Source organism: Eschrichtius robustus, chromosome 6, assembly GCF_028021215.1.
Source record: "Eschrichtius robustus isolate mEscRob2 chromosome 6, mEscRob2.pri, whole genome shotgun sequence".
Classification (NCBI taxonomy): domain Eukaryota; kingdom Metazoa; phylum Chordata; class Mammalia; order Artiodactyla; family Eschrichtiidae; genus Eschrichtius; species Eschrichtius robustus.
The window spans coordinates 62,806,177-62,831,335 of NC_090829.1; the positions used below are offsets into that span (position 1 = coordinate 62,806,177).

Here is a 25,159-nt window from a genome sequence, read left to right on the forward strand (position 1 = left end):
AATTTCACATTTGCTCATGCGTGATTTCATCTGCAAGAAATGCTAGATGAATGCAGAAAACTGCACCTGCTGAATTGAGCCATGGCAAAAATACACAAGCCACACGCAGGCACACACCTCAGACATCCTCCAGCAACCTCAGTTTGCTGTGTTATGAGCCACACCCATCCACATCTGGTGTTACACTTTTCTGTTGATTTCAGATTAGCCTCCTTACCACTTCAAGGTAACTCAGCAAGCTGTAACTTTTCAATGCCCACTTCCACAAGCAAACTTGAGGTCTTTTTCAAGGCAAACTGCCAAGTTTATTGTAGCACTTAGGTATTTCTTAACCATTTAATGTGTAAAACTGTGCTGCCATTTTTACAATATTAGATGCCTTTTTTTATTTGATTCCCTTTTTTTCTTAATGTCACTGATAAAATTTTTGAGTGTTGGGCTCAAACCCGTTTTTCCCATAAGCCTTGTGGTTTCTGTTATGCAATTTTATACAGCATGGTGATTTTTAGGAATGCATATGTCACATTATAGTGGAACTGATTTATTCCATAGTATGAATGTACATAATTTCTTTTAATTTGTTTTGTTTTTAAAAATTATGAAATACATCATATGTATATTAAAGAGCATATATAATAAGGAGGTACGTTTTAAAGAATAATAATAAAGTAGCAAATACCTACTTAGCTATCACCCAGCTTAAGAAATAGATCAGTGGGACTTCCCTGGTGGCACAGTGGTTAACAATCCACCTGCCAATGCAGGGGACATGGGTTCGAGCCGTGGTCCGGGAAGATCCCACATGCTGCAGAGCAACTAAGCCCATGCATCGCAACGAAGAGTAGCCCCCGCTCTCCACAGCTAGAGAAAGCCCGCGCCCATCAATGAAGACGCAACACAGCCATAAATAAATAAATAAATAATTAAAAAATACATAGGAGATCACTAATACTTTTGAACCTCCTTGTGTTCCTCTCGCTGATCATTTTATACCTTTTTTGAATATCTGAAATATTTGATTAAAAAATTAAATTTGAAAGTGTTAACAGTCCATGCCTCTGGTCTTCCTAATGTTGATTAGGAACTGGTCTTCCTAAGGTTGATTCCCCAGGTGACTGCCTTGCCCTCCTGCAAGTGTACACACAGCATGCACATGCATACTTGGGGAAGGATAATCTGTAAATAGATTTCTGTTTAAGGTTAATGTATAGTGGGTTTGTCATTGTTATTATTTATAATGCCTTTATTGAGCTCTACTTCACATACTATAAAATTCACTCCTTTAAGCTCATGCAGCTCAATATCAAAAAAACACACAACCCAATCCAAAAATGGGCAGAAGACCTAAACAGACATTTCTCCAAAGAAGATATACAGATTGCCAACAAACACATGAAAGGATGCTCAACATCACTAATCATTAGAGAAATGCAAATCCAAACTACAATGAGGTATCACCTCACACCAGTCAGAATGGCCATCATCAAAAAATCTACAAACACTAAATGCTGGAGAGGGTGTGGAGAAAAGGGAACCCTCTTGCACTGTTGGTGGGAATGTAAATTGATACAGCCAATATGGAGAACAGATGGAGGTTCCTTAAAAAACTGAAAATACAACTACCATATGACCCAGCAATCCCACTACTGGGCATATACCCTGAGAAAACCATAATTCAAAAAGAGACATGTACCACAATGTTCACTGCAGCTCTGTTTACAATAGTCAGGACATGGAAGCAACCTAAGTGTCCATCGACAGATGAATGGATAAAGAAGATGTGGCACATATATACAATGGAATATTACTCAGCCATAAAAAGAAATGAAACTGAGTTATTTGTAGTGAGGTGGATGGACCTAGACTCTGTCATACAGAGTGAAGTAAGTCAAAAAGAGAAAAACAAATACCGTATGCTAACACATATATATAGAATCTACAAAAAAAACAAGGTTCTGCAGAACCTAGGGGCAGGACAGGTATAAAGACAGAGATGTAGAGAGTGGTCTTGAGGACACGGGGAGGGGGAAGGGTAAGCTGGCACGAAGTGAGAGAGTGGCATGGACATATATACACTACCAAATGTAAAATAGCTAGTGAGAAGCAGCTGCATAGCACATGGAGATCAGCTCAGTGCTTTGTGACCACCTAGACGGGTGGGATACGGAGGGCGGAAGGGAGACGCAAGAGGGAGGAGATATAGGGATATATGTATATGTATAGCTGATTCACTTTGTTATACAGCAGAAACTAACACACCATTGTAAAGCAATTATACTCCAATAAAGATGTTAAAAAATAAAGAGAGTAAACAATGTAAAAAAACAATTCACTCCTTTAAAGTGTAATACTCGGGGGATTTTTTTGGTTTTTTTTTTTTTTAGTATATTTACAAAGTTGTGCAACCATCACTGTATCTAATTCCAGAAAAATTTCATCAATAGGTAGATTTTTGTAAATAGGTAGATTTTCTAGATTAGGCAGTGTTGCTAAAGAAAAACCAATTTTCTGAAAAATATCTTATGTTTTAAGGTACTTGTTTTCTTTCTAGAATCTCAGCTCTTGATAGAATGGCATGAGACTTATCCCCATAGGATTGACTGTCAGTTTGAAAGCTCCAGTGAAAAAAATCCCTGTTTAGTGAAGTGTGCAAAATTAGGCTTAATTTATATATTCTCAGTGACTGTGGCCAAGAGTTTGACACAATCTTGATCTGGTCCAGTTCCTTTCTTTCCTTTTCAGCCCTTATTTGTAGACAAGTCTTTTTTTTTTTCCTCTTTTTGCTTCTCTTGGAAAGGAAACTTTTATGGTTTCACAACTGAAACAACAAGGTTGTCATATGCGTCAGAATTATCACTTTAGATAATTCCAGTGATTTTTGTCTGAAAGTGGCTCCAAGGAAGTTACTGGAATGTTACATGGCCTACCTTCTGTCAACTTAAGAAGAATTTACCGTAAATACATCAAAACCTGTAAACTTCCCAGATAGCTCAGTCTGTCTACAAAGAGTATGTTTAAGAGGTCGGGTAAAGGAAGGGTAAACCTACCTAAAGCCAGATCTCCAGCTGTTGCACTAATGGGTAGAAGCAGGGCGTTCATAATTTAGAATAGCTGTTTGATCCTAAACTCTTTTTCTTGTTACTTTGTAAGACTGGAGACAGAATACTGTTCTGAATGGATCCTGGGACAGACCTTATATAACAACTTATGTAGTCTTAAGCAGTTTTATTTATAATAGGAAAGTAGGTGTTTTTGGCCTGGAAATATATAATACTTAAATAATGAAACAGTTTTTTTGAGCTCAGCTGTCTAACTGTCCCATTTTGCTCACCTCTTTACATGTCACACTGGGGATGGCCACATCAACCTAGTGGATCACATCAGTTTGATGCAAATGACCAACCTCTATCAGCTTCCCACCATTCTGGTCCAGTGTAAAATTGTGGCTATTTTTATTTAAAAGACCTATTTTTTCCCATACCAGGTGAGTTGAAGAAACAGTGATTGTGTTGGCCGACACAGGGCTCAAACCTGTGTCCCCTGGATTGGCAGGCGGATTCTTAGCCACTGCGCCACCAGGGAAGTCCCAGCATACAGTATTTGTTTTTCTCTTTCTGACTTACTTCACTCTGTATGACAGACTCTAGCTCCATGCACCTCACTACAAATAACTCAATTTCATTTCTTTTTATGGCTGAGTAATATTCCATTGTATATATGTGCCACATCTTCTTTATCCATTCATCTGTCGATGGACACTTAGGTTGCTTCCATGTCCTGGCTATTGTAAATAGAGCTGCAGTGAACATTGTGGTACATGTCTCTTTTTGAATTATGGTTTTCTCAGGGTATATGCCCAGTAGTGGGATTGCTGGGTCATATGGTAGTTCTATTTTTAGTCTTTTAAGGAACCTCCATACTGTTCTCCATAATGGCTGTATCAATTTACATTCCCACCAACAGTGCAAGAGGGTTCTCTTTTCTCTACACCCTCGCCAGCATTTATTGTTTGTAAATTTTTTGATGATGGCCATTTTCTGACCAGTGAGAGGTGACACCTCATTGTAGTTTCAATTTGCATTTCTCTAATGGTTAGTGATATTGAGCATCTTTTCATGTGTTTGTTGGCAATCTGTGTGTCTTCTTTGGAGAAATGTCTGTTTAGGTCTTCTGCCCATTTTTGGGTTGGGTTGTTTGTTTTTCTGGTATTGAGCTGCATGAGCTGCTTGTAAATTTTGGAGATTAATCCTTTGTCAGTTGCTTAGTGGGGAAATATTGTCTCCCATTCTGAGGGTTGTCTTTTCGTCTTGTTTATGGTTTCCTTTGCTGTGCAAAAGCTTTGAAGTTTCATTAGGTCTCATTTGTTTGTTTTTATTTCCATTTCTCTAGGAGGTAGGTCAAAAAGGATGTTTCTGTGATTTATGTCATAGAGCGTTCTGCCTATGTTTTCCTCTAAGAGTTTTATAGTGTCTGGCCTTACATTTAAGTCTTTAATCCATTTTGAGTTTACTTTTGTGTACGATGTTAGGGAGTGTTCTAATTTCATTCTTTTACGTGTAGCTGTCCAGTTTTCCCAGCACCACTTATTGAAGAGGCTGTCTTTTCTCCATTGTGTATTCTTGCCTCCTTTATGAAAGATAAGGTGACCATATGTGCGTGGGTTTATCTTTGGGCTTTCTATCCTGTTCCATTGATCTATATTTCTGTTTTTGTGCCAGTACCATATTGTCTTGATTACTGTAGCTTTGTAGTATAGTCTGAAGTCAGGGAGCCTGATTCCTCCAGCTCCGTTTTTCTTTCTCAAGATTGTTTTGGCTATTCGGGGTCTTTTGTGTTTCCATACAAACTGTGCAGTTTTTTGTTCTAGTTCTCTGAAAAATGCCATTGGTAGTTTGTTAGGGGTTACATTGAATCTGTAGATTACTTTGGGTAGTATAGTCATTTTCACAATGTTGATTCTTTCAATCCAAGAACGTAGTATCTCTCTCCATCTATTTGTATCATCTTTAATTTTTTTCATCAGTGTCCTATAGTTTTCCGCATACAGGTCTTTTGTCTCCTAAGGTAGGTTTATTCCTAGATATTTTATTCTTTTTGCTGCAGTGGTAAATGGGAGTGTTTCCTTAATTTCTCTTTCAGATTTTTCATCATTAGTGTACAGGAATGCAAGAGATTTCTGTGCATTAATTTTGTATCCTGCTACTCTACCAAATTCATTGATTAGCTCTAGTAGTTTTCTGGTAGCATCTTTAGGATTCTCTATGTATAGTATCATGTCATCTGCAAACGGTGACAGTTTTACTTCTTTTCCTATTTGGATTCTTCTTATTTCTTTTTCTTCTCTGATTGCTGTGGCTAAAACTTCCAAAACTGTGTTGAATAATAGTGGTGAGAGTGGGCAACCTTGTCTTGTTCCTGATCTTAGAAGAAATGGTTTCAGTTTTTCACCATTGAGAATGATGTTAGCTGTGGGTTTGTCATATATGGCCTTTATTATGTTCAGGTAGGTTCCCTCTATGCCTACTTCCTGGAGAGATTTTATCATAAATGGGTATTGAATTTTGTCAAAAGCTTTTTCTGCATCTATTGAGATGATCATATGGTTTTTCTTCTTCAGTTTGTTAATATGGTGTATCACGTTGATTGATTTGCATATACTGAAGAATCCTCGCATTCCTGGGATAAATCCCACTTCATCGTGGTGTATGATACTTTTAATGTGCTGTTGGATTTTGTTTGCTAGTATTTTGTTGAGGATTTTTGCATCTATATTCATCAGAGATATTGGCCTGTAGTTTTTTTGTGACATCTTTGTCTGGTTTTGGTATCAGGGTGATGGTGGCCTCATAGAATGAGTTTGGGAGTGTTCCTCCCTCTGCTGTATTTTGGAAGAGTTTGAGAAGGACAGGTGTTAGCCCTTCTCTGAATGTTTGATAGAATTCGCCTGTGAAGCCATCTGGTCCTGGGCTTTTGTTTGTTGGAAGATTTTTAATCACAGTTTCAATTTCAGTGCTTGTGATTGGTCTGTTTATATTTTCTATTTTTTCCTGGTTCAGTCTCAGAAGGTTGTGCTTTTCTAAGAATTTGTCCATTTCTTCCAGGTTGTCCATTTTATTGGCATAGAGTTGCTTGTAGTAATCTCTCATGATCCTTTGTATTTCTGCAGTGTCAGTTTACTTCTTTTTCATTTTTAATTCTGTTGATTTGCATCTTCTCCCTTTTTTTCTTGATGAGTCTGGCTAATGGTTTATCAATTTTGTTTATCTTCTCAAAGAACCAACTTTTAGTTTTATTGATCTTTGCTGTTGTTTCTTTCATTTCTTTTTCATTTATTTCTGATCTGATCTTTATGATTTCTTTCCTTCTGCTAACTTTGGGGTTTTTTTTGTTCTTCTTTCTCTCACTGCTTTAGGTGTAAGGTTAGGTTGTTTATTTGAGATGTTTCTTGTTTCTTGAGGTAGGGTTGTATTGCTATAAACTTCCCTCTTAGAACTGCTTTTGCTGCATCGCATAGGTTTTGGGTCGTCGTGTTTTCATTGTCATTTGTTTCTAGGTATTTTTTGATTTCCTCTTTGATTTCTTCAGTGATCTCTTGGTTGTTTAGTAGCGTATTATTTACCCTCCATGTGTTTGTATTTTTTACTGTTTTTATTCCTGTAATTGACATCTAGTCTCACAGCGATTTGGTCGGAAAAGATACTTGATACGATTTCAGTTTTCTTAAATTTACCAGGGCTTGATTTGTGACCCAAGATATGGTCTGTCCTGGAAAATGTTCCGTGAGCACTTGAGAAAAAAGTGTATTCTGTTGTTTGTGGATGGAATGTCCTATAAATATCAATTAAGTCCATCTTGTTTAATGTGTCATTTAAAGCTTGTGTTTCCTTATTTATTTTCATTTTGGATGATCTGTCCATTGGTGAAAGTGGGGTGTTAAAGTCCCCTACTATTATTGTGTTACTGTCGATTTCCCCTTTTATGACTGTTAGCATTTGCCTTAGATATTGAGGTACTCCTATGTTGGGTGCATAAATATTTACAATTGTTATATTTTCTTCGTGGATTGATCCCTTGATCATTATGTAGTGTCCTTCTTTGTCTCTTATAATGGTCTTTATTTTAAAGTCTATTTTGTCTGATATGAGAATTGCTACTCCAGATTTCTTTTGATTTCTATTTGCATGGAGTATCTTTTTCCATCCCCTCACTTTCAATCTGTATGTGTCCCTAGCTAGGTCTGAAGTGGGTCTCTTGTAGACAGCATGTGTATGGGTCTTGTTTTTGTATCCATTCAGCCAGTCTGTGTCTTTTGGTTGGAACGTTTAATCCATTTACATTTAAGGAAATTATTGATATGTGTGTTCCTATTACCGTTTTCTAATTGTTTTTGGTTTGTTTTTGTAGGTCTTTTCCTTCTCATGTGTTTCCTGCCTAGAGAAGTTCCTTTAGCATTTGTTGTAAAGCTGGTTTGGTGGTGCTGAATTCTCTTAACTTTTGGTTATCTGTAAAGGTGTTAATTTCTCCATCAGGTCTGAATGAGATCCTCGCTGGGTAGGGTAATCTTGGTTGTAGGTTTTTCCCATTCAGCACTTTAAATATGTCCTGCCACTCCCTTCTCACTTGCAGAGTTTCTGCTGAAAAATCAGCTGTGAACCTTATGGGGATTCCCGTGTATGTTATTTGTTGCTTTTCCCTTACTGCTTTTAATATTTTTTCTTTGTATTTAATTTTTGATAGTTTGATTAATATGTGTCTCGGTGTGTTTCTCTTTGGGTTTATCCTGTATGGTACTCTCTGTGTTTCCTGGACTTGATTGACTATTTCCTTTCCTATGTTAGGGAAGTTTTCAACTGTAATCTCTTCAAATATTTTCTCAGACCCTTTCTTTTTCTCTTCTTCTTCTGGGACCCCTATAATTCGAATGTTGTTGGTTTAATGTTGTCCCAGAGGTCTCTGAGACTGTCCTCACTTCTTTTCATTCTTTTTTCTTTATTCTGCTCCCTGGCAGTTATTTCCACCATTTTATCTTCCAGCTCACTTATCTGTTCTTTTGCCCCAGTTATTCTGATATTGATTCTTTCTAGAGTATTTTTAATTTCGGTAATCATGTTGCTCATCACTGTTTGCTCTTTAGTTCTTCTAGATCCTTGTTGAATGTTTCTTGTATTTTCTATGTTCTGTCTCCGAGATTTTGGATCATCTTTACTATCATTACTTTGAATTCTTTTTCAGGTAGGTCGCCTATTTCGTCTTCATGTATTTGGTCTTGTAGGTTTTTACCTTGCTTCTTCGTCTGTAATGTATTTTTTTGTCGTTTCCTGTTTTTTTTTTGTTTTTTTGATGGGTGGTGCTGTATTCCTGTCTTACTGGTTGTTTGGCCTGAGATGTGCAGCACTGGAGTTTGCAGGCAGTTGGATAGAGCCTGGTCTTGGTGCTGAGGTGAGGACCTCTGGGAGGGCTCACTCCGATTGATATTTTCTGGGGTCTGAGGTTCTCTGTTAGTACAGCGGTTTGGACTTGGAACTCCCACCACAGGAGCTCAGGCCCGACCTCCAGACTGAGAACCAAGATCCCACAAGCTTCGTGGCATGGTTAAAAAAAAAAGGGAAGAGAGAAAGAAGAAAAGGAGCAGTACAATATCAAAGAATAATAAACAAAGTAAAATTAGAAAGATAAAAAACGTATTAGTAGAAATAAAACTATAATTGAGACAACTGCAACAAGGTAAAAGAAAACCGCAACAGAAAAAAAGAAAAAAAAAGGAGGAGAAAAGTCAAAAGGAGGGATCACTAACAAAATATAAAGAATAAAATAAAATAAGAAAAGTAAAAGATTTATTAGGAAAAATAAAAAATATAAAAGAGTCAAGAACAATGAATCAACAAGGTAAAACAGAAGCCCAATCTAAAAGAGGAAAAAAGAAAAGAAAACAGAAAAAAAAAAAGAAAAAAGCCTTGGCTTTGGGTGTGGAGTTTAGGTGGGGGTGGAACTTAGACAGGGGCAGGGTTTAGGGTAAGGCGGGACCTAGGCCGGTGAGGGCGGTGACATTTGAGCATGGGGCGGGGCCTAGGCGGGGCACTGTTCAAGCCTGGGTCTGGTTCTCTGCTCAGGACCTGGGCAGAAGGGGAGAGGCAGCACGTGGAAAGGAGGGCCTCTGGAATGTGGAGTTCCCCGAAGTTTGGAGATAGGGCGCTGGGTGAGGGTGTGTGGGTGGGGTTTAGGCCCCACGAATTGGAGGGGGACCGAGTGTAGAGGTGGGGCCCTGGGTGGGGGTGTGGGGCAGGGCTTGGGTTCTGCACAGCAGGAGGGAGGCTCTGAGGACAGAGGATTAGGCCCAGGAGCCCAGCAGGCTTCCTGGTGCATAAGTGGACAGGGAAAGCGCTGGCGCCGTTCCCTTCCGTTCCTCCGTGCCCCTCCCCCACCATCTCCCCCAGGGTCTGCCCCATCCTGCTGGCCCCCTAACCGTGGGTGGGTCCCACTGGGTGTAGGAACTCCTCCCCTACCCCAGCCGCCCCTCAGGGGTGCCGGTCCTGGAGGTCCGGCCTTACCTTTGCTCCCCTTTCCCTCCCTCCCACTCCCTCAGGACCCGCACGGCTGGAGGGGGCCTAGGTGGGCAGAGGATCAGGCCTGGGATCTCAACAGGTTCCTGGGGGTCCAAGTGGACAGGGGAAACCTGGCCACGCTTCCTTTTGATCCTCTGCCCTCCCAGTGCTTCCCCAATTCCCCCTTCTGGCGTGGGATCCCTTCCCCTCCCCTAGCCACCACTCTGGGGTGCCAGTCCCCTCCTGCCTCCACTTCTCCTCCCCCTTCACTCCCCCCATGCCGCATGTCCTACCCAGTTAGTGGGGGTTCCTCCTGTCCCCTTCGGTGTCTGTGGTCCCCCACTGGTGCCTGGTAGGTGCCCTAGTTGTGAGGAAACGGGCGTTCCGTGTCCTCCTAGTATGCCATCTTGACTCCACCTCTCCTGATCTCTTTTTTTAAATTTATTTTATTGAAGTTTAGTTGATTTGCAAGTTGTGTTAATTTTTGCTGTACAGCAAGCAAAGTGATTCAGTTATACGTATGTATACATTCTTCTTTTTCATATTCTTTTCCGTTGTGGTTTATCACAGGATATTGAATATAGTTCGCTGTGCTATACAGTAGGACCTTGTTGTTTATCCAGACAAGTTTTAAGTTTCTCACCATTCTGAGTTAACATGATGAAATCTTGTGCCATCCCAGTTCTTTCCCACCTGGGATGTGAATCATCCCTTTGTCCTGTGTATTCTGCCCTTTAGTCACTTAGTAGCCATCTTGGTATCACATCAACTGTTGAGGTATCAGTGCTTGTGTTCAAGTCATCCTTATTTTACTTTATAATGGCACCAAAGTGAAAGAGTGGTTATGCTGGCAATTCAGATATGCCAAAGAGAAGCCGTAAAGTGCTTCCTTTAGGTGAAAAGATGAAAGTTAATAAGGAAAGAAAGAAGTTGTATGCTGAGGTTGCTAAGATCTGCCTTATGAACGAATCTTCCATCCATGAAATTGTCAAGAAGGAAAAAGAAATTCGTGCTAGGTTTTTTTTTCACACCTCATATTGCGAAATTTATGGCTACGGTGTGTGAAGAGTACCTAGTTAAGATGGAAAAGGCATTAAATTTGTGGTGAAAGAGAAAAACAGAAGACAGGGTTCACTACTGTTCTTTGTTTCAGGCATCCACTGGGGTCTTGGAACGTATCCCACACAGATAAGGGGGGACTGAGGTAGACTCGGTTTTGTGTATAAGACCTGGCTTAGAATAACTAGGATGGAGTTTTGTTTTTTTTTCTTTTTTAACATCTTTATTGGAGTATAATTGCTTTACAATGGTGTGTTAGTTTCTGCTTCATAACAAAGTGAATCAGCTATACATGTACATATATCCCCATATCTCCTCCCTCTTGCGTCTCCCTCCCTCCCACCCTCCCTGTCCCACCCCTCTAGGTGGTCACAAAGCACCCAGCTGATCTCCCTGTGCTATGCGGCTGCTTCCCACTAGCTATCTATTTTACATTTGGTAGTGTATATATGTCCATGCCACTCTCTCACTTTGTCCCAGCTTACCCTTCCCCCTACCCGTGTCCTCAGGTCCATTCTCTACGTCTGTGTCTTTATTCCTGTCCTGCCCCTAGGTTCTTCAGAACCACTTTTTTCTTTTTTTAGATTCCTTATATATGTGTTAGCATACGGTATTTATTTTTCTCTTTCTGACTTACTTCACTCTGTATGACAGAGTCTAGGTCCATCCACCTCACTACAGATAACTCAGTTTCATTTAAGATGGAGTTTTTGTTGGTACCAGCTTAAATGAAAATCAGAACAAGATCTTCTCTTCTCCCTTTTAGATTTCCCTTGATCTGACTCTTTCCTATAAATAGGCTACTTCAGATAGCTTGTATTGTGAAAAATAAGCATAATTTTGGGAAGAAGATTTTCAGTTATCAGTATCAATGGGAGACGACAGCTCTATGAGTAATCTTCAAATAGAGGAAAAAATTTAAATTGACTCTGAAATATATATTTTGATTTTTTTGAAAGGACTTCTTCATGCCTAATGATTTTTGTCAGTATAATATTAAAATGGTTATTCTTTCTCAGCATGCACATTGGGCAGTCTTTGAGAAGCCTGGATGGTGTTGGAGTAGAAGCTGCTGCTATTTTTAGTTTGCAAAGTATAATTCATGAAATGGATCATATGTATTTGGATTACTGAAAGTCAGTTGCATTTATATATTTGTAAAGGTCCAACGTTAGACCTATGCAGTTCAAATCCCCTTGCTTCTGGATCTCCCCAATGCTTTATTGCTGGTAATAAAACCTTCTAGTCACGATGCACAGTTCTTTTAATACCCTGCTGGAAGTGATTCAGTTACACATATGCATATATTCATTCTTTTTCAGATTCTTTTCTGATAAAGGTATTCCCAGAATATTGAGTAGAGTTCCCTGTGCTATACAGTAGATCCTTGTTGCTTATCTATGTTATATATAGTAGTATTCATATGTTTACCCCAAGTTCCTGATTTATCCCTACCCCCCACCTTTCCCCTTTGGTAACCATAAGTTTGTTTTCCAAGTCTGTGAGTCTGCCTCTGTTTTGTAAGTTAGTTCATTTGCATCAATTTTTAGGTTCCACCTAGAAGTGATATCATACAATGTTTGTCTTGCTCTGTCTGACTTACTTCACTTAGTACAATCATCTCTGGGTCCATCCATGTTACTGCAATTGGCATTATTTTCTTCTATTTTGTGGCTGAGTCATATTCCATTGTATATATATATGTATCACATATTCTTTACCTATATTCATATGTTGGTGGACATTTTCGTTGCTTCCATGTCTTCGCTATTGTAAGGAGTGTGGCAGTGAACATTGGGGGAAAAAAAGAAAAATACCCTGCTGGACTGGATTTGTATCTGCTTATATTTGGAAATGAAAACTGGTCTCTCCTTTTCCTCTGAGGATGCCTTTTGGCCACATCTCCATAGGTTTAGATATATTGTTTCCTTTTTGCTGATAATTTTTAAATAGTCTTATTGAAATTTCCTTCTTTCATATCATAGTGAGTTTTTGTTAATAATTTCATATTTAATTTTATCAAAATCAGAGAATATAGCTGTAACATATCCTAATTTTGCAGTAATTGAGACTTTCTTCATATAACATATTATTTAATTTAATGAATTTTTCTAGCTATTTAAAATATTTTTTGTTGGGTTCAGAGTTGTATGTATATATTAAATCTGGCTTGTAAATTGTACTATCTATATCGTCTGTATTTTTATCTGTTGTTTTCTTGATCTTTTAAATTTCTGAGAGACATATGTTCAAATTCTCCTCTTATGATTGTGATTTTCTTAAATTCTTGTATTTCTGGTTTGTTTTGTGTTTTGTATGTCTTGACATGATGCTGTTTGATTTATGGTTTATGACATATCTTTGCAATTGTGTCTTTTAATGGTAACATAATCTTTTTTGTATTAAATGGTTTTTGCCTTAAATTATTCTCTCTGCCAATAATCTTGCCACGTATGCTTTTTGTTTGCATGTGTCTGTGTGTCATATCTTTGCATATCCCTTTATTTTAAACATTTGGCTATAATACCTTTGAAGGCATAGCAATATCAACAAATAGATTTGTAAGTATTATAGAAAGAATGATGAAAGCTAGTAGTTTGTTCCCTGTGGGTATTTATATTTTGGCATGTATTTTAGTTATCCCTTCATTTATTTATTCAGCAAATAATTTATTGAGACCTTCCAGGAACTTTGGAGAGGGAACATGGGGAGAGCTGTGTTCGGTAGTATGATCAGGGAAGGCCTTCTCTGATAAGGCGGGCATTTGAGCTGGCATCTGGTAAAGCTAACCTGGGGAAAAGCATTCCAGGCAGAAGGAACCGTAAGTCCAAAAACCCTAAGGAATGATTGAGGTGTTTTTGAGGAATAGAAGGAAAACCAAGGCTTTCTTGGTGGTGCAGTAGTTAAGAATCCGCCTGCCAATGCACGGGACACGGGTTCAAGCCCTGGTCTGGGAAGATCCCATATGCTGCAGAGCATCGAGGCACGTGCACCATAGCTACTGAGCCTGTGCTCTAGAGCCCGTGAGCCACAACTACTGAGCCCACGTGCCACAACTGCTGAAGCCAGCACGCCTAGAGCCTGTGCTCCGCAACAAGAGAAGCCACCGCAATGAGAAGCCCGCGCACTGCAACGAAGAGTAGCCCCCGCTCGCCACAACTAGAGAAAGCCCGCACACAGCAACAAAGACCCAACGCAGCCAAAAATAAATAAATGAAATAAATAAATTTAAAAAAGAATAAAAATAAAAAACATTTAAAAAAAAAGAAAGAAAATCAGTGTGTCTGGATCTTTAATGATTAAGGATGGAGAAGCAGTCAGGGCCCAATTCATGTAACATTTTGTAGGTCATGTTAGGAAGTATGATTTTATTCTAAGAGTTATGGGAAGCCACTGGAAGATTTCAAGCAGGAGAGGGCATGTTCAGATATGTTTGTATAGTCCTTTTCTGAGCTGAGCTACAGTTTACATACAGTGAAATACACAGATTTTAAGTGTACAGTTGGAATGGGTTTTTAACGATTGCATGTACCCGTGTAGCCTACAGCTTTATCAAGATGAAAAATATTTCGGGGCTTCCATGGTGGCTCAGTGGTTAAGAATCCGCCTGCCACTGCAAGGGACATGGGTTCAAGCCCTGGCCCGGGAAGATCCCACATGCCACGGAGCAACTAAGCCCCTGCGCCACAACTACTGAGCCTGAGCTCTAGAGCCCGTGAGCCACAACTACTGAGCCTGCGTGCCACAACTACTGAAGCCTGCGCTCCTAGAGCCCGTGCTCTGCAACAAGAGAAGCCACGACAATGAGAAGCCCGCGCACCGCAACAAAGAGTAGCCTCCACTCACCGCAACTAGAGAAAGCCTGCGCACAGCAACGAAGACCCAACACAGCCAAAAAAAAAAAAAAAAAAAAAAAAAAAAAAAAAATTCGGTGGGCCCTGGTGCAGACATGGCCAAGTCCAAGAACCACACCACGCACAACCAGTCCCGAAAATGGCACAGAAATGGCATCAAGAAACCCCAATCACAATGATATGAATCTCTTAAGGGGGTGGACCCCAAGTTCCTGAGAAATGTGTTTTGCCAAGAAGCACAAGAAGGGCCTAAAGAAGATCTAGGCCAACAACGCCAAGGCCATGAGTGCACATGCTGAGGCTATCAAGGCCCTCTTAAAGCCCAAGGAGGTCAAGCCCAAGATCCCAAAGGGCGGCAGCCACAAGCTCAGTCAGCTTGCGTACATCGCTCACCCCAAGTTTGGGAAACAGGCTAGAGCCCGTATCGCTAAGGGTCTAAAGCCTTAAGGCTCTGCCGGCCAAAGGCCAAGGCCAAGGCCGCAGCTGCAGGTACAGCTGCAGTTCCAACTCCAGTCCAGCTCAGGCTCCCAAAGCTGCCTAGGCCCCCACAAAGGCTCCAGAGTAGAGGCCTTTATCTACCAATGTGAGGACAGAAGGACTGGTGTGACCCCTGGGCTGCTGTCTGCATGGGACTGGTGTCCTCCTGTGCTATTTGTACAAATAAACGGGGGAAAAAAGATATAAAATATTTCTGTCACCCCAGAAAGAGTCTTTATTCCTCTTCTCAGTCAGTCTCCACTACCAGCACCCCAACTACTATTCTGTTTTCGTTCACCATAGATTAATTTGTGTGTTCTTGAACTTCATGTAAATAGGATCATTCAGTATGTGCTCCTATTATGTGTCTGGCTTCTTTTACTTACCATAATGAAGATTTATTCCTGTTGTTGGTTGTACCGGGAGTTCATTGGTTATACTACAATTTGTTTACCCATTCTTCTGTTTTGTTTTTTGTAGACAATTTTGAAATGTCTATCTGGCTAATAGAGGAGAATGGATTCTCTCATTCACATGTTTAATAAAGGAGCACTAGTCGTCTTATTTACAGAGGGGAAAATATTTTGTTTGAAATGAAAACTACAGAAAGGACAGGGCTAAAGAATTATAAAGTCATTATTAACATGTTAGGAGCATCTGTCTGTATGGAAGCAGATGGAAAATGATTGTATCTGCTGCTCCCCATCTCCCCTCTTAAATCAGATAGGAAAAGTCATCTTGAGAGAAAGCACGAAATACAGTGGTTCTGATGAGATTCAAATGCCATGAGGATCACAGAATTTTATATTGAGAAGGTACCTCACTTAGTAAAGTTTCCAGGAACCTTATTTATCAGGTTTTATTCCTTTACCCAAGAGTTGGCCATGTCTTGTATGATGTGGTGTTTGCAAGACAGGGTTCCAGGGCTAGATTCTAGGTCTTCTCTAACATGAGAACTAAGACCTTTTACTAAGAATTTCTAGTGACTCTATATTACATAATTTTTGTGTTTAAATTGTACAATTTTCCTTTAAAAATTATTTTTCTTTTCAAAGGATAGAGCATTAAAAAGTTTTGTTTGTTTTTGGTATTTAACCTTTTTCAAAAACTTAGACTTGTTTATGTTATTTGAATGAGTGTGATACAGGGTGGTTTTGCTTTCTTACATTGTATTACAATACATGGGGGGAGGGCAATGTGTATTTTTAAAGTTTAAATTGACAGTGTTTACTTTTTATAAGGAAGCTATTTCAATGAGAAAATTTTTAAATTAGAGGAATCAGCATTACATACATTTCTGTATTTGGATTTGGTCCCATGGTATGGAGAAAATCCTTTCTCACAGACAAATTATGAACAGTAACTGATTTTCTTTTTTAACAGTTTACCACCTCAGTATTCTTTTCAGTTTCATTTGATTCAAACCCTTAAGAGGATTAGTAGGACATTTTGTTTCAAAGTTGAACCTGACAATATCTAACAACTGTTCATATTTCCTTTTCATAAATCTCAAAGACAGACAAGAAGAATCCAAAACTTACTATTACATGGATCATTTGTTACACATTCCACATACTTACTTATTACATCATGGTGAGAGCATGCCTTGGCAGATGTGCCTAGCCTTAGGTAGCATGTACTTGAATGTGGCATGTATGTCCTTTAGTATTGTTCTTGGTAGAACAGAAGCAGACCTCAATTACTAAAAATGTTCAGTACAGACCTAAATCTTCCTCAACATGTTTATCAGGAGGAGCTCAAACCTATGCCCAAAGATGACAGGAAAGGCTTTATTTACAGGGGCTGCATGAAAATGTGAATTACCTTGACAGCATAAGTTAATTCATTGGTGGTTTCTTCCTTACCCACCCCACCCCCTTGCACCTCCAAAATCTTCTCTTTTTTCCCTTCTATTGTCTCAGTTTTAGAGCACAAGTCAAAAGAGAATTTTGCTTTATCCGTTAAGTGAGGGTAAAACAAAATACTGTTTTCTTCAAGAATCCCCAACCTTTTGGGGGAGGAGCCACCGTTACTCCTGAGAGTACTTGGGGAGAGAGGGGGTGTGGGAAGAGAATATGGAGATTATGAAGTCCGCTGGATGGACGAGTGAAGGTGATGCTGGACTCACTCATTTTTACAGATAATCTAGTAAGACTCTTGGTAAACTGTAGAAGACAGGTGGTCACTGAAGAAATGGTATGGTGCAAAACAGATTGGATATCTGCTATGATGTATCTACTTCTGATACCAGGTTTATCTTGATAGTAGGAGGTTTTGTTGTTGTTCTTTTTCTATCTGCATTAAGGAAAAAGGAGTGAGGTTTACTGATTTTTTTTTTTTAACATTTTTAATTTTATTTATTTATTTATTTATGGCTGTGCTGGGTCTTCGTTTCTGTGCGAGGGCTTTCTCTAGTTGCAGCGAGCGGGGGCCACTCTTAATCGCGGTGCGCGGGCCTCTCACTATCACGGCCTCTCTTGTTGCAGAGCACAGGCTCCAGACGCGCAGGCTCAGTCGTTGTGGCTCACGGGCCTAGTTGCTCCGCGGCATGTGGGATCTTGCTGGACCAGGGCTCGAACCCGTGTCCCCTGCATTGGCAGGCAGATTCTCAACCACTGTGCCACCAGGGAAGCCCAGGTTTATTGATTTTTAAGAAAGTATTATTTATGTAACTGCCCAAGATTTTTTCAGGTTGTCTATAACTAGTTGCCGACCAAATGGAGAAGGCTAAAAGAACAATACCCTACTCTCACTTTTTATAAGCTTTAAAAACCGAAAATAATAGTTGGATTCAGGACTTCTCCAAAAATACTCATTTATATTCTAAATTAGAGCAGGTAGGTAATGATTGTGAACAAACATTAAATGGCTTGATTTAGGATGTTTATAAATGCTGGGGGGGGGGGCAGGTAGGACATTTTAAAGCTTAGGGCCATTATACAAAATAACAATTATAAGAAAAATGTTCTAGATCCAGGATTTACATATATATCATTACATAATGAGTCTCTCCCAGCTGAATCAAGTGAGTCTACCTCAGAGATGGGTGAAAGAACTGGACTAAGAGCTGAGAGGCTTTTAAATTGTTATTTCTGTTTTAACTTTGAGTGAATAAAAAAATAATTATTTTTGAGTTATACTTTATTTTCATTAATTTTATTTTAAAACTGTGTATTACCTCAATAAATACATTTTGTGTATTTTTGCCTTTGGTTAGGTAAATAATCTCCATCAGTGGTAGAGGAGAGGTTTGGAAATTAGGGAGCTCTTCTTGTCTTTTCTGTCATAGATCAATCTTCTAAGGGGCAACTCATCTAACCTCCCTGGACCTGTTTTCTTATCTGTCAGTAGACCCTCGCTGCCCAGTAAGGGACCCACTAGCCACAGGTTGTTATTGAGCCTTTGTAATGTGGCTAGTCCAAATTAAGGTGTACTCTAGGTGTAAAAGACTTAGTACAAAAGTAAGAAAGTAGAATATCTTATTGCTAATTTGTTTATATTGATTATATCATTGGAATGATAATATTTTGGGTACATTGGTTAAATAAAATGTATTATTAAAATTAATTTCACCCATTTCTTTTTCTTTTTTTAAATGTGGGCACTAGAAAATGTTTATTTCCATTTGTGGCTCACATTATGTTGCTTTTGGATAGTGCTGATCTGTACAGCATTTCCTAAACTGACTCATGAAATATTAATAAGTGCTCAATGAAACACAGTTTGGAAGAGGAGCGGTGTCCAGTGGAACTTTCTGCAGTGATAAAATGGTCTGCATCTCTGTTGTCCAATTTAGTAGCTACTGGCCCTGATGGCTATTGAGCACTTGAAATGTGGCTAGTGTTCTGAAATGTAGGAAAAGGAACTGAATTTTAAATATTATTTAATTTTAATTAACTTTAAGGAGCCACGTATGGCTAGTGGCTAATGTATTGGGACAGTGCAGATCTAAAGATTTATGGGACGGTTTTGTTTAGAGACTTGTATACCTAGGACTTGTTTACCATATTGCAAGCTTGTTAGTTTAATATAAGTCTATACAGTTTGTGTTTATTATGAATAATAATAAATGATCAGTAACAATAATATTTATTAAGTACTTGTTATATAGCATGTACTATGTAAATACCAGAGAGAGGATTTGTATAATAAATTATTTACTGAGGATTTGTATAATAAATTGTTTACTGAGTTATATTGCTTGTATTCTGTCATATATTTGATGCATTGTGGTTTCCAGGATATTGTGGGCTTACCATGTTTTCATCAAAATCTGGTTTCTTTTCTTTCTATATGAGGTCCCTTCTGTGAAAGCCTGGCTCCTTTTGGAAGGTCTGAACAATGTGCTGCCTTGTTAAAGGATTTTCTTTTGAAAGGGAAACGCATGCTTTGTAACAGATGATGATGATTTTTTTTCAGTGAACTTTTGAAGTTAGTTTTGTTTTTAGCTTTAAAAGGGATGTGTGTGTATTTACACAGACTTATAAATATCAGTATTATGTAATATTTATTCCTTTTGTGTGTGTGTACGCATATAAGTATTGGTATCAAGCAGTGTTATTAATTAATGTATTATTGCTTCACAGTGAAGAACGAATGTCATCATGTCTGGAATCAAGCGAACAATCAAAGAAACTGACCCTGATTATGAGGATGTATCTGTGGCCCTTCCAAATAAGCGGCATAAAGCAATTGAGAATTCAGGTAGAAATTCACTTGCCTTAGGAAATTATTTCTTTGTTGACATATGCCTCCCTATAAGATTTATAGGAACTAAAATGAAATGCATGTCCACTATTGTGTATATTTTGAAGAGGTTTGTGAGAGGGATTAGCTAAGTGCTCTGTTTAATAGTAATATACCATGTGTGGCATAAAAGCCTGGAACATAATCAGGCAGACTGTGAAAGCGTCAGTAATGAGACAGGCTCTAAGTTTTAGCTATCATTGTATGTTAGGTGTAATCATAAAGTCTTAGCAATGTGTGTACTACAATGTGGTATCATGTGAGATGATTATAGGTGGTACATGAATTAAGGTTTTTTATTTTAATAGTTAGTGTTAATGTCTATAGAAAAGATAATGGTCTTATCAGACTTGCAGTTTCATGGCTACTGCTTAGGATAAGGCTAACTTTTTTTTTTTTTAATTTTAATTCTATTGGAGTATAGTTGATTTAAAATGTTGTGTTAGTTTCAGGTGTACAGCAAAGTGATTCAGTTATACACATACATATATTCATTCTTTTTTTAGATTCTTTTCTCATATAGATTATCACAGAATGTCGAGTAGAGTTCCCTGTGCTATACAGTAGGTCCTTGTTGTTTATCTATCTTATGTATAGTAGTGGGTGTATTTCATCCCAAGCTCCTTATTTATCCCTCCCCCCAAGGGCTAACACTTTTTAAAAATAACTATTTAATGGCGTTAATTAGATGTTTCACATGGTTCTCAGATGTGGTAGGTAACTTGAAGGTGGGATATGAATGATGGAAATTTGGGAAACACTGATCTTTGCACTTAGCTGGTGGTGGCTTAGTTAAGACTCACAGGCATTAAATTACTTGCCCAAGATCATTTAATTAGTTGAAGACCAGATCATCTGTAGTTACCCAGAATGTTTTAAGCTGTCTCAAAAAAAGTGGCTATATTTGAGTTTCTAATACAAAATATTGCTAAAATTCATTACTGTTTATTTAAAAAATAAATCTATGTAAGTTATTACAGCTAGATGAAGAAGGTCTCAAAGTCATAGATAAGGTGCTGCAGCTCCACAGAGATCAGAGCCCCAAGGTTAAGTGGTGAAGGAAATTCCTGTCTGTGTAAGTGCAGTCAAGTCATATGTACCCCACAAAAGTCTCTGTGTACCGGAAATGATCAAATCCAGTTCCAAACAATAAAAACATTTCACTGAAACTTTTCTCTCCATTCAGTTGTAATTTTATTTACAAGGATATGTCATTTGCTTTCAATAACAAGCCAGATAAATATTGAAAGTATCATGAAACTTAAATTCATTATTCAAATGCATCACATGGCGTATCTTTTTTGTAATAAAAATAAGAAAAGGGAAAACTTACTGTTTTAGGAAACATCGTAATTTCAATTTAAATCTAATGTAAGTTCCCAAATACGTAGCCTAAGCAGGGACAGTTTTTTGTTACTAAGTGCCAATTTGCCGTTCTTCTTCTTGGTGTCCATTCTCAACCTAATTCCTAATAAAGATTTTATTTTTATTCTTCAAAATTTTTCTCAAAGCAGGTTTGGTAGGATGCTTCCCTTTTCTTTTTTTTTTTTTTAAATATAAATTTATTTATTTTTGGCTGCATTGGGTCTTCGTCGCTGCACACGGGCTTTCTCTAGTTGCGGTGAGCGGGGGCTACTCTTTGTTATGGCGCGCGGGCTTCTCATTGCACTGGCTTCTCTTGTTGCGCAGCACGGGCTCTAGGCATGCAGGCTTCAGTAGTTGTGGCACACAGGCTTCAGTAGTTGTGGCTCGCGGGCTCTAGAGCGCAGGCTCAGTAGTTGTGGTGCATGGGCTCAGTTGCTCTGTGGCATGTGGGATCTTGCTGGACCAGGGCTTGAACCTGTGTCCCCTGCATTGGCAGGTGGATTCTTAACCACTGCGCCACCGGGGAAGTCCCAGGATGCTTCCCTTTTCTTATATGGTTTTATTTTGTTTGGCTTTAGTTTTCCTTATTTCATGAAAGAGATAATTTAGAATTGCTTTTTTCTGAGAAGCTTATGATAAAACAGCCTGCATTGATAACAGTCTCTGACTTTTAGCCTCCCCTAAGATTATCTGCTGGTTTCCAAATATATACAAGGTTTATATATACAAGGATACATACAGTAATACTAGAAAAAACTCTTTTCATCAGATATGAGGAAAGCTTAGTCATTTGCTTCAATGCAGGCATATCCACAAGAACGCTTATACCAGCACTAGTTTTATTTATTTATTTATTTAACATCTTTATTGGAGTATAAGTGCTTTACAGTGGTGTGTTAGTTTCTGCTGTATAACAAAGTGAATCAGCTATACGTATACATATATCCCCATATCTCCTCCCTCTTGCATTTCCCTCCCACCCTCCCTATCCCACCCCTCTAGGTGGTCACAAAGCCCCGAGCTGATCTCCATGTGCTATGCGGCTGCTTCCCACTAGCTATGTATTTTACATTTGGTAGTATATATATGTCCATGCCACTCTCTCACTTCGTCCCAGCTTACCCTCCCCCCTCCCCGTGTCCTCAAGTCCACTCTCTACATCTGCGTCTTTATACCTGTCCTGCCCCTAGGTTCTTCAGAACCATTTTTTTTTTAGATTCCATATATATGTGTTAGCATACGGTATTTGTTTTTCTCTTTCTGACTTACTTCACTCTGTATGACAGACTCTAGGTCCATCCACCTCACTGCAAATAACTCAATTTCATTTCTTTCTATGGCTGAGTAATATTCCATTGTATATATGTGCCACATCTTCTTTATCCATTCATCTGTCGATGGACACTTAGGTTGCTTCCATGTCCTGACTATTGTAAATAGACCTGCAGTGAACATTGTGGTACATGTCTCTTTTTGAATTATGGTTTTCTCAGAGTATATGCCCAGTAGTGGTATTGCTGGGTCATATGGTAGTTCTCTTTTTAGTTTTTTAAGGAACCACTATACTGTTCTCCATAGTGACTGTATTAATTTACATTCCCACCAACAGTGCAAGAGGGTTCCCTTTTCTCCACACCCTCTCCAGCATTTATTGTTTGTAGATTTTTTGATGGTGGCCATTCTGGCCGGTGTGAGGTGATACCTCCTGGTGGTTTTGATTTGCATTTCTCTAATGATTAGTGATGTTGAGCATCATTTCATGTGTTTGTTGGCAACCTGTATATCTTCTTTGGAGAAATGTCTATTTAGGTCTTCTGCCCATTCTTGGATTGGGTTGTTTGTTTTTTTGATATTGAGCTGCATGAGCTGCTTGTAAATTTTGGAGATTAATCCTTTGTAAGTTGCTTCATTTGCAAATATTTTCTCCCATTCTGAGGGTTCTCTTTTCGTCTTGTTTATGTTTTCCTTTGCTGTGCAAAAGCTTTTAAGTTTCATTAGGTCCCATGTGTTTATTTTTGTTTTTATTTCCATTTCTCTGGGAGCTGGGTCAAAAAGAATCTTGCTGTGATTTATGTCATAGAGTGTTCTGCCTATATTTTCCTCGAAGAGTTTTATAGTGTCTGGCCTTACATTTAGGTCTTTAATCCATTTTGAGTTTATTTTTGTGTATGGTGTTAGGGAGTGTTCTAATTTCATTCTTTTACGTGTAGCTGTCCAGTTTTCCCAGCACCATTTATTGAAGAGGCTGTTTTATTCTCCATTGTATATTCTTGCCTCCATTATCAAAAATAAGGTGACCATATGCCAGCACTAGTTTTAAATTGGCAGTCTAGTGGCATATTTTACGGGGAGAAAATGACATGGGTGATCAAGGATCCAAATTTTCTCTGCAATTTTTTTTACACCCCAAAGCATGGGTGGTGATTTTTTCATATTACAAACACAGGATCATTATGCAAAATCCCAGGTTTTTCAAGCAGTCATTCGACTCTTCTTTTTTTATTCTCTTGTAATCAAACTACATTTCATATCTGATGTTTTTAACTCTTTGAATTGCATATTACCCTGAGTAGTCAATTGCCTTCAGAGACATTTTCTTTCCTTTTGAATTCTTTCTTTGCTGGTTCCTTCAGGTAGTTGTAATCAGAAACTGCTGAATTGCATGCTAGATCCTAACTTCCTGCCTTCTTATGAACTGCTCTTGTGTCACAGACTACTTCTTCCTCTAGCTAACTCTTTACTTTCTTTTTCCTTGGGGTTATGGTTTTTCAGAAGTCACCACGTATTTCTCTCGGAATCTTCATGTGTTTCTTTTTCTTTTTTGGTAATTTTATTTTGATGTGACTTCAAACAGAAAAATTGCAAGGAGAATTTGTATGTCTTTTGTCCAGATTAATTCACCAGTTGTTTACATTTTGCCTCATTTGGTTTATCATTCTTTTCCCCCACCCCCAATCCATACACACACATACTACACAAATGCATGTATGCACGCAGGTATATATGCACATCATTTTTTCAAAATCATCTGAAGATACATTAGACACTTGTAAACACTTGTGTATTTCCTAAGGACAAATTTCTTATGTAATCACAGTACAATTATCAGAAGCAGGAAATTTTAACATTTTACATTACATTATCTAATCTGCTGTCCATATTCAAGTTTTACCAGTTGTCCCAGTATTTTATAACTATTCCCCCTCTCCAGGATCACACAATGCATTTAGTTGTTATATCTCTTTAGTCTCTTTTAATCTCAACTTTTCTTTGTCTTTCTTGACTTTAGTATTTGAATGCATAGGCCAGTTATTTTATACAGTGTCCTTCAATTTAGGTTTGTCTGATGTTCGCTGTGATTAGATTCAGCGTTTTTAGCAGGAACGCCACAGAGTGGTGGAGTCTTGTCAGTATATCATATCAGAAAACATGCGAGGTCAGTTTGCTTGAATATTTGGTGATGTTAACTTTTCATTATTGATTAAGGTGATGACCATTAGGTTTCTCCACTTCAGAGTTACTGTTCCTGGGTTTCTTTTGTTGCTTGCTGAGTTGAATCAAGGCGGCAACTGATTAATTAGACCTTGGATTATTGTATGTTCTTTGTGCAGCTCGAGATGCTGCTGTGCAGAAGATTGAGACTATTATCAAGGAACAATTTGCACTTGAAATGAAGAATAAGGAACATGAAATTGAGGTCATTGACCAGGTATAATGATGTTAAATTAAAAATAAAGGAACAGAACTATTGAAAAAACTACGTGTGATGAATTTTTAAAAATCTGTTGAGATGGAATTATGGTGTATTTTTCCCCTTTGCTGTTCTTTTAAAAGGAGCTTTCTCGTTTTTGGGAAGAAAGACCTGCGCCTTTTTTTTTTTTTCTTTAAATGACATTGCAGAAAAAGATTAAAAAATCACTTGAAATTCCATCCCAAAAGATAATTCCTCTTTGCTTTTGTGCTCAATATCTTTGTGGACATTTCTCAATGAATATGCATATATACATACAAATACATATTAATACGTCTATATACTCTTGCAAACATCGTATTTTGTCATTCTTTTAAATATTTTGCCAATCTGATAGGTGGAAAATGGTCATTTCTATTTGTCTT

At 38.4% G+C, this 25,159-nt stretch overlaps 1 protein-coding gene and 1 pseudogene across 7 annotated transcripts in view; both read left to right on the plus strand.

Annotated features, from left to right (window-relative positions):
• The window catches only part of YEATS2 (YEATS domain containing 2), a 107,421-nt gene that overhangs the window by 7,528 nt on the left and 74,734 nt on the right, over positions 1–25,159 (plus strand). For all 7 annotated transcript variants that reach the window (XR_011074290.1, XM_068546319.1, XM_068546324.1 and 4 more), the window contains exons 2-3: positions 19,519–19,636; positions 24,655–24,752. Coding sequence is in view for 6 of the 7 variants with exons in the window: in XM_068546319.1 (XP_068402420.1) it covers positions 19,537–19,636; positions 24,655–24,752 (198 nt within the window). In the remaining variant the exon portion in view is untranslated. The remainder of the gene's footprint in view (positions 1–19,518; positions 19,637–24,654; positions 24,753–25,159) is intronic.
• LOC137765650 (large ribosomal subunit protein eL29 pseudogene) lies at positions 14,536–15,020 on the plus strand (annotated as a pseudogene).